This window comes from Osmia lignaria, chromosome 5 (assembly GCF_051020975.1).
Source record: "Osmia lignaria lignaria isolate PbOS001 chromosome 5, iyOsmLign1, whole genome shotgun sequence".
NCBI classification, from domain to species: domain Eukaryota; kingdom Metazoa; phylum Arthropoda; class Insecta; order Hymenoptera; family Megachilidae; genus Osmia; species Osmia lignaria.
Window position 1 is genome coordinate 9,747,693 of NC_135036.1, and position 10,667 is coordinate 9,758,359.

Consider the following 10,667-nt stretch of genomic DNA (forward strand, 5'->3'; position numbering starts at 1 on the left):
ATTGATTATTACATGAAATTCGAAACTGACGAAAAATTCGAACGCGCGGATTTCAACCGATACTTGAAGAAAATAACTCGATCTGTGTAAAATTCAATCGTTTTATTAATTGACAAAGTGTTCATAATGGGCGGCGACGCTGTACACGCCAGCCACTCTATTTTTAATACGTGTACTGCGATAACAAATATGTACACACGTAGAGTACGTAACAAACTAGTGATACACCTCGAGAATGATTAGGGAGGGGAAGGTAACTCGGTAACTTTACTTCGTTTCTGTTTCCGCCACACGGAAAGAACCTCGATTTCTTTCTTTTTCATTTCCATCGTTTCTTTATGTACAAACCACCCACATTGGTGTGTATGTTGGCAACTAGAAGAGACTTAAGGTCTAACCGTCACGCACGCACTCACCATCGTCACCGTACACGCTTCTTTTCTCTGCGAGCAGCCATTTTGTACGTCGACCAAGCATGCAAGCCAGGCAGACAAGCGAACATACAGACACATGGGGGGTCGTCTTCGAAACTGTACGTGTCCATCCGTCTATGCGAATTGTATCAAGAGAACTTGAAGAGAACTTACATTGGGGTGAAAGTCTTTGGAAATAAAGAAGGTATGAAAATTGGTCGTTTGAGTATTTAACCCTTTCGTTGCTTAATATCCACTGTACCCTAAGAGCGACCTACAGTCACCCATTGCTAAGCACCCACTGCGTGCCAAGGATAACCGTGGCCAGCTGCTGTGGTGAATACTGTTAAGTATTTATGCGTGCATGGTAAAAGAATAAATGAAATGAATTGTACAGGAAGGAAACCTGTTGTACGTAGCCGCAAAAATGACTGGCGTCTGGTGTGCCCATATAGCGTATTAGTCTTCTGATAGAACATTGCTCTAGCAAGAGGGTTAACAAACGTATGGCTTCTGATGCGATAGAACGAAGTGCGAATAAGGGTTCGAATGTGAAAAATGTCTATGAGATTTGTGGATTGAATGGACAAACAAAAGATCAATATTATAATCCTTTGATACTCGTGATCGTTGGTATAATAAGAAAGGTTAAATGACAAATGAATGATTGATGAAACTTTGCCTTCTCGAAGTTTTGAGCAAACGAACGAGTTTGTCTTGCGATGATGATTTTGACTGAACGAATTTGCGATTCGAAAATGATTTTCATAGAGTTTGGAACGTGCAGTTTCGACACTCCATGTCTTATATAATCGAATAGGCTGGACAGACATAACTGGATTGGATTCGATCAAATATTCTGTGTATACTACTTTCGTTAACCTGTCGGACGTCTTTAATATACGCACGAGATACAAACTTTCTAGGTCCCTGTATGCATACAACCTTACTCAAATGTACGCTCGAGGAATGGTATTTTGTTGATTAAAAATATGAGCCATTCGCTTACCAAGTGGCGATAACGAACGTTTCCTGGAAGCGAAGTTCTGAGCAAATTTAATGGGTCAGTCGTAAAAATGCGTTTTCATTTCATCTTCATTCAAACCTGGCAGTTATTATTTATTTATATCGCGTGAAAGTTCCGTTTCTTTTTTTTTTCAGGATTAAATTAACTTTTCAACGTGTAGCTTTGTTGCGTCATTAAAATGTCACTCTTTATTCAAAAAGAAATAAAAGTGAATAACGTTTGACCATCTTAAAAATGTATACGTTCATCTTTGAATGATCGCTGTTGTACAACTACGATAACGATTGAAAATAAATGAATTATAAAAATGTCAACCATAATCCTCACGCCTCTGAAAGACTCGTCGATTATCAGAACAATTTTATCACACCGAAGATACATCGAGGTCACTGTACGAGGTTCTTGGAAACTAAAAAAACATCACAGCCCATGAAACTCAAGAATGTCCACGATGAGAAACGAAGAAAGAAAAATGAACGATCAGAGTCAAGTTTTCACGCATAGTCTCTTGGTAGTCTCACCTGGTAGGCCCATGGCTCACCGTATAAAATGCGGGGTACACACCGTGTGGAAATACTGTCGGCGACGAACACAATAATGAAGAAGACACCGTTTAAGGGAGGACGCGACTGAACGTTGAGGGAAGAAAAGCGACGGACGAGCTTTGAACAAGTATAACCGACTAGCCGGCCCCCTCTAGGCACTCGACGTGTCTCAGAGGGATACGAACTCGTGGGGCGGTTGAATAATTCGGGGTGGCGGCGGAGGTGATAATCGTAGGTCCACGTCCGTCAATGAGAACGCGGAGCTCCCGTTAGCGGTCACACGGGGCCCCATATTGTCGTAAGGGGAACAGAGGTCGCTCGATCGCAATGCTCGTCGCGGTAGCGTCGCGAAACTGGACACGCTGCTTGCGGATGGTAAGGCTGAGGTGGTTTTATTCATTGCACTGCTCGTGCCGTGAACCGGGATATCTAGCAAGTCGGGATAACAGCGATCCGAAGAGTCCTGCGGCATCGACACAGAAATAAAGATATTTCCGAAGATTCCAGCTGGCAGAACGCCACTGGTGAATTCAGGAGGCGGTGGCGGAAACATCGCGGTGCAGGGAACAGCCCTCATAGCGTTCATGGAACCACTTGTGACTTCCGGACGCAGTCTCTCGACAGTGACGGTGGCTGCGCTCATTGGATCGCAGATCGAGCCACGTTCCGCCAGTTCCAAATCACCCGTGCTGCAAGCCTCCACCAAACTACCGTGGCCACTACCTCGATCGTTGCTATTTCCTGGAGTCGTGGTAGTCACGGAAAGATCGAGCAGCTTCTTTTCTTGGTCACCGAAGCTAGTACTACCTTGCAGTTTCACCTTCTCGCGGGCACTGTGTCGACGAGTCCCACCGCACACGCAAAGTGCTAACAATACCGCGGAAATTGAGGCGCACAAGGCAGCGGCACCACCGCCTGCCAAACTGACCCATAACAACCAATTATCGCTTTGGGAAAGCGTGGGCGCTGTGTACACTCGCGGTATCGCCACACTGACCGTGTCCCTGGCTAGTCCGGCAATGTTCTTCGCGAAACAAGAATATTCTCCAGCGTCACCATCACTTGCGTTGTAGACCGTCAGGTTATTCCACCTGTCCGTTATCCTCGCCGATGTAGACCATTCGTTGTAGACTGTGCCGGCGTCCGAGGTCGCGTACGCAACGTAAGTTCCTGAATATGTTTGCTCGGTCAATTTCGTCGCGTTCACCGGGCCACCGTTCAACTGCCACCAGACTTCCGGTTCCGGATCTCCCGTAGCCAAACAAGCCAAGCTTAGATTGCCGTTCGTCTCCTCCTTGATACTGCTAGCCAGCACAAACACTTTCGGCTCGCAAGCGAACTCAACGGGTTTCACATCCTCCCACTTGCGACCGTTCAGTCGTAACGGCAATGAACACACTTGAGGCACGGAGTACAATTTGCTGGGTCCGTCAGGTATCAACCAACTACGAAAGTCCCGAAGCCTACAATCGCAGCTCCACTGATTACCGTCCAACGTAAGAGTCTTTAGACGCGGCAAACTGGAAATCACTGACGCCTCCAGATATTCGAGCTTGTTCTGATCCAACCTCAACGACTCGAGTCCAGTCAGATGAACGAACGCCTCGCCGTTGATCTCGGATAACGAACACCTCTGTAACTCTAGATTCCGCAAATGCTGCAGAATCGGGAACTGGTGGCTCCTCAGGTTGCCGAGAGGATTGCCGCTTAAAATTAGGATTCTCAGTCTTTCGTTGCCCAAGAACGTGCCCGGCTCCAGGCTCTTAACATGGTTGTCCGATAAGTCAATCTCAACCAAGATTCTCATGTCCCTGAAGGAATCTGAATGGATTTGGTGTATACCGGCATTCCTCAGGAACACCCTTTGCAAATTCAACAAACCGGAACGCTTGAAGACTTCTGCCTGCAACGCGGGAATCTTGTTCCCAGATAGATCCAGCACCTGCATGTCGGGATCCAACGAGGCCGGTAGAGACGTTAAACCAGCGTCAGGACATAGAGCGGACTTCTTGCCAGAAGTCCACTTGCATCGACACACTGCCGGGCAGTCGGTCCAATCCGGAAACGCGGCTGCTCGTGACAGTAAGGCGAACGTGCCCAGTAAAAAGAAGAGGGCTAACAGGATACGCCCTCGCAGAGGGTGCTGCTTTGGCCCTAACATGCCACAGCTTCAGTTTCTCTTCTGCAGCTGTTATTTGTTCCTCTGGATCCTTCCCCTGCCGTTTAGAGATCTGTAAAGACAGAGGAAACCATTGACAGAACTCTGTAGAAAATATATACGGTGAACATGTAGGAGGACAAAGGCGAGTGCAAAACCTAAATTCAAATGCCCCATGACTCGAAGTATGATTCGATTGTGCTGTGTTCAAGTGGAATACTACGTTAACTATAAAGATTACGTTTTGTGATGATAACTTTCTTCGACGCATACAGGCTGACCCAATTTAATTGTAACCCCGAGCGGTACCGATTCTCAGAACTTCTCAAACAGCGACCTACACGGACGTAATACTTTTATACATCGATCCTGGCTGTACTGCCGCTTTTTTAAATTCTTCTTCTTCCTTATTGTAAGCGTGCTTTGAACGTCACCGAATAATCGATGAACATGATACATGGATATTTTTGGAAATTCGAATGGAACTGTTGTGTATATTGTGTTGAGTTGGAAGAAAAAGTGGAAGCATTGTGGTCGAAATGGAGAATGGTGGATCTTTTTAAAAAATCCCATGACTCAAAATCCGTCCCACCCCCGGTTTTTTTTACATGTTACAATTTTGTCAATCGTACTACCATTTTCTCTTTGTTATACACAAGTTTTGATGGCACAAAAGCCGCTGCTGTTGCATTATTCTGCATCCTAGAACGTTTCAAACAAACTGAACTAAACTTTTCGAACAAAGAAACGGAACAAGCGTGCTGCGGAAAGCTTGTTTTCTCTTTCCTTTTTTTTGTCGGTTGGAAACAAGGAAGCTAATTAACGAATTTTTTCGATACAAAGTAACGAATCACGTTCGAAAGGTTGGTGAATTAAACGGACATTCCCACCGATTCATAGATGACGGAATACTTTTGGCGATTCGAGTTAAATGTTTTGAAACTTGTGCCATATATAATTTGGATTGTTCCCGTTAGCGTGTAAAATTACGCGTGATAATTTCCGGATTAACACGCTCTCTGACACTGTTCCCTCGTTAGAGACAAAACGTCGCTACTTAACACGTTATTGTACGCCATTGGTTGAACCAACACTCGTATTCGTTAAATTTTAACGCCTCTACGCGACGAAACAATTAAGTAAACAGCAACGAAAATCCGGCTTTTATATGTGCAACCACGTACGGGTTAAATTCGTTTATTCATACATTTTTTTTTATTATAATCTAAGTTAAGATTTTAATTACGAACATTTTTTATTCTTTAACGGTTTATATTTGAGGTCGTATAAACAAAGGTATTTTATCGAAAGTTTATATTAAAATTTTCAATCTTTTCTCTGGAGAAATTTAATAAATTCATAATATTTTACAAAGCATCTATTCGTACAGAAGAAATTAAAATTAATGCTCTTAGATTGTGGCTGTTTCTTGGATGAAAAATTATTCCCTCGAATGTTTGAACGAAGTTGGTGAACTGAAACGAAGGATAATACAGAGTTATGATTAAAAGCAACCGTTTAAACGAAGAACAATAGACGAAAATGCTGATAATGTGTAGGACGAAGGAAGCTATAACGTTCGTTACACAATTTCCATTCATCTAGTAGCCTGATATAATTAATCAGTGGGTTATAAACAGTACCCCTTAATAAATACTTTGAGTCTGTAACGACACGATAATTTATTTACACGATTACGGATATTAATGACGCGCAATCGAAATGAAAGTTCGCGTTTGTGAAACGTGAAACGTTTTCAACTATATTTCGCGGTTCGAGTAAACCATATTAAGTGGAGGAGAACGTAAATAACCAAAATATCGATAAATTATCGGTTAAATTAGGGTTTATACGTGTTGTTCGAAACAGCAAAGATCAAAGTGTCGAATTTATGGAGGATAAAAGTTGTAGCTCCTGTACTCTGCACCTTATGCATGGATCGATAACTGTTGTGCAAATATTTTTCATATAGTGGCCACTTTTAACGTTGTTTCCGTCCAAGGAAGTTAAATTAAAATTCAACGTAAAAAAAGAAAGAAATTTTGGAGCAAAGAGAAGCTATTATGATGAGAGAGAAATGTGTATTTTTCGAATTGAAAAATTGCATTGTTCTAAAATGATTAAAAAATAAATTCATAAGACATTTAGCACAGTAACACGTATAATTAACGATCCCTTACTTCGTGTATTTAATAATTTACTAAATCCTTTTGCTCGAATCATTGATTATTAAAGTGCGGAAGTTTATGAATTTATAACACATCAGAGGATACAAAAAGCATGCTACGAGTCTATAAAATATGCAAATCCTACGAATTATGGTAATACTTTCAATCAGCTGGAGAAAGAAGATAATTGATAAAAACATAAATTTGCATATTAAGTTTACAAAAATTAGATAAATTGCAAATAAGCAATAATCTTATATTCGTACAAGATTTCTTTTTCAACCTTCCTCTCCCTAAAGAGATTACCGAAGAACCAACGAACCAATACTTTACACCCCATCACACCATTACCCAGCACCGCTCAGATTTCCTTCCAAACGAAGAAAACAAATTTATAACTTACCGAAAGGATATTTCTAGCATTGTTCGAGCGTCGCTATCGTGGATAAATATTGCAAGAAGTGCAGAAACATTGGAATTGAAGCAAGAAGGAAAAAAGAAAAGCAAGAGTATCTAAGTAAGAATAATGCTGTGCTTACACTTACTTGAGCGTCTGCTTTGGCCGCCACTAAGCATGCCGTCTGCGAATCTGAATGGAGCCGTCATGCTTGCGTGGACGCTTCCATTGTTTCTCGGGGACTTTCATTTCGCCGACCAGGCTCCTTGGTGCATCACAAAGCCATTGTTGCCCGTGACTTCTTAGATTTCATTCTGATTAAGTGCACTGGCCGTGCACGTTGGCCCACTTGTCGACCCGTTCCTCTTCCACCATTAATCTGCAACAAAAACAACGATCCTGCTGTAGTTGAAAAATTATGTAACCTCGGTACACTAGCTTCCTTCGTTAGTCTCGGACGTTTCATCAAAGTTAGATTAGATTGTTTGTATCGGTAGAATTTTCTTTTTTTTTTTTTCTTTCTTCGAGCATCCGGAAACAACGTGGCGTAAACGACAGCCATACTTCTCCTACCAGTTTCCGGCTGCTCTCCGTGTTAAGGTATATTAATTGCTGACGTCTGCTAATGGTATGCTCGCGTAACGCCCGGTGAAATTTATATCGATCATAAATTAGCGAGAAAGTCGGCCGGGAGCGTGGCCAATAACTCTCGATGTCCCCGAATCTTCGGTAAGAGGACGCGACCGGAAATCTTTGGTTCCGTTATCAATGAGATGGATACCGGTGTAACAGAAATTTCAGGGGGGTGTATGTGTAAAGAAAATTGAGGAGATCGTTGAATTAAAGAACGAAGGGATTTTTAGGTAAGATTGTTAGAATTGAACGGTCGATTCGAGGCCGGCACGATTCTCTCGTTGCATCGTGTAGTACGCGTCACTCGACTCCCTCCAGAGCGAGGGAGCGAGCGAGCTTTCGAGTGCATCGACCGCGGCAAATTCGCTTATACACGTACTTGCATGAATCTGCGGATGCGACGAAAAATCCGTACGCTCGCTTCGCCGACCAATCCGCGGCGACGCTTAGTGGCTCGTTGAAAAGTTAAACGCAAGAGTCTGTCTCTTCCTGGTTTATCCGTCTTCTTTGTTCATCCTACGAGTTGTGTTCCTTTCCTCTTACGATTCAATTATTTCATGTTCGTCCTTTTTCATTTGTTTATTCTGCCCGTGGGAGTCGGCTTGTCACCTTGTTACTCGTTGGTGGATCAGTACGAACAGCACGTACGAGAGGACACCACTCGAGATTACGCAGGGGAGGCGGTCAGGTCGCGTGATATCGCGAAACGAAGCGAACGGGTAAGAAACGTGGGAGCAACGCAGAGTAACCGCACCGATGCACTTGTCAGCTTCCTATCCACGCGTGTAGTCTCAGGCGTGCGAACGTGTGTTTGCCCGTTCTCGCGAGAGGACATCCCCCACCTGAGCCGCGGGGTCGTCGACTGGCATCGACGAGTACTTTTCTATTATCCTCTCGGCCCGATCAATCAATCTCGTCGCTCGAGACCCGACGACGATAAGAAGCTTTCGCATCGACCACTGACACCCTTCTCGCCGACCAGTCGTACGTCGAGGAAACGCGAACGTCGAGGATGCTGCGACCGCGTCGCTCCATCGAAGACTTTCATCCCCCCGGATAGCGTTCTTCTCGTTCAACTATCCCGAGAACAATCGCACGCACAGGCACACAGTCGCGTTGAACATATAGCTGGTACGCGAAACAGATACACAGCTTTCGACCGAGGCACCTTTCTCCCAACGAGACAAAACTTCCGGCTGATTATTAATCCCCGCGATCGTGTCACGCACACGCCACAGAAACCTGCAGATATGCCGCAGAGGCCAGCGACACGATGCCACCTCCGTATCCCCGTGTCTGTTCCTCTCACTACCCCCTCTTACACCCTGTTGCCCCTCTACGATCAGAGCTCACCCTCCCGGTGGTCGTTTCGCCGCCCTCTCACTCGCTCGTTACCCCTTGCTGTCCCTTTTCGGCTCCCTTGCCGCAGACCCGTTCGCGGGCAGCACCGTCGAATTCTGGTTCAATGAAACTTATTCCCCTTTGCTGACACCCGCCACCACCAATACCCCCTCTCGCTACAGCCAACCTTACGACCCTCCTCTGCCCTTTCGCGGTCGTAATCGCGCTCGTACCAACCCCTAAGTTCCTACGGACCTTCTACCGCCGCATCTTTGAATCTTATCACTGATAACGTTTTCGGGTGGAACATAAAGGTTCTATGGGTACAGAACCGAAATTCGATGGGGGTAGAAGCTTTAATCAAGAGTTAGGACAAAGCGAAGATGCCGATGACTCGATCGATCGTGCCAGGCAGAAGAGACAACCAAGGGTTGCTTCCATTACTTCAGATATCTAACTTATCAACAGAAACGACAAGTTGAACTTCGTGGAAAGTACCACAGTTTTGGTTCGTGTCGCTACTACCATTAGTTAGGGAACCCTATTGATCAGTGGATGTACTTCCAGGGAAATTTTGCGGATCTACATTGTCCCCTACTTGTTCTTCTTTCGTGTATGTACTCGTAAACTTACCATAAACTCCACGAATGAATGTTAGTGATGGAATAGCAAGAATCATGTGGTCGCAGGGTTTATCTGTACTATAGAGACCCATGGAAAGTGGTAGATGACCGAAAGGTGGATGGTAGAGCCTAGGTCAGATTGATAGAGTAAACAGTAGAGTATACTAGCGCCAGTAGGAACAGTCCGTTAGCTCTTATTTGTAAAGTGAGATAGTACCATAATCCCTCTATATCAGTCCAATGTTCTAGAGCTAGTATACTCTACTAATGTAACTTCCCAGTATGTATCCCTATCAATATCCTTCCCCAAACATGTCTAACCTGCTAGTAGCTTTACTACTATAATCCTAAGATCCCTTACACTTTCCCTTATTGCTCCCCTCGAGTTCCTTAAAATAAACACACTAATTGAGCACTCCTAATCATGACGTACACCATTGCTGTCCAAAATTTCCCCCTTGAGACAGTGGTCTTATCAGCTAGTTTTCCTCTACTTATATCACCGTTTCTGACCCCAAAGCTTATCTCGTGACAAACCGTAACACCCTGCAGTTACAATAGGGCATCTGATGCCCAGGTCTGATGATAGGGTCGCGCGAAAAATAGGATGTGGAGCAGAGAATCAATGGGATTATTCACGTAGTCTCACGTGTACAGAAAATAGGGTTTCGATGTCGCCACTTCCTTCTACGTTTTCAGCATTTTATTACAAGAATATAGTATAAACTTTCGCTCGATAGTGTGTATGTGTATACGTATGCATGTGGATGTCAACATGTACCTGTATGCATGTAGGTAGATATGTATGCGCGTGTTTGTGATTTTGGTGTGTACGCGTGCTTTCATCACGCGTGAATCTTGTTTCATTTTTTTTTTTTTTCTTTTTTTTTTTTATACATATAGAATCTCGCGTTACTATTTCTTACTGTTCCTGTGGAAACCCACCCCCTCCGTAGCATCACCATCGACCCCCGGACGCAGGCCACGATAGTCATAGCTTTCTTCGATAGTTGATCGATATACGTATAATAATATATCTTGCGTTTAATTCTTACGTTTACCTTATCTCCGCTAAATTGTTACTCTATATATATGTATATATATAGGTATATCTTCTGTGTCTGTTTTGTATGTCTGTGTCTGGGTTTTTCATTTTTTTTGTTTTTTCTTTTTTCTTTTGTTCACGTTACTGGAAACATACTTGGCAAATTCACGTCTAATAGTTACAACGAAGCAGTGTTTTTTTTTTTTTATCTTGTTCTTCTCTTTTACCTTTCTCTTTTTTTTTTTTGTTCCGTTCATTCATCCTCTGTCTCGTTCACTCGTTCTCTTGCACTCATTCTATCTCTCTTTCGATCTTAA

The 10,667-nt window shown here is 43.6% G+C and overlaps 1 protein-coding gene across 1 annotated transcript; it reads right to left on the reverse strand.

The window, feature by feature from the left end:
- Positions 1–78: 78 nt before the first annotated feature.
- Positions 79–10,552, reverse strand: LOC117605057 (uncharacterized). The gene is made up of 3 exons (XM_034325874.2): positions 7,721–10,552; positions 6,857–7,087; positions 79–4,216 (listed from the first exon to the last, which is right to left on the reverse strand). Exon 3 carries the CDS (start codon positions 4,144–4,146, stop codon positions 2,155–2,157), a length of 1,992 nt encoding a protein of 663 aa, XP_034181765.1. The 5' UTR covers positions 4,147–4,216; positions 6,857–7,087; positions 7,721–10,552; the 3' UTR covers positions 79–2,154.
- Between the last annotated feature and the right edge of the window lie 115 nt (positions 10,553–10,667).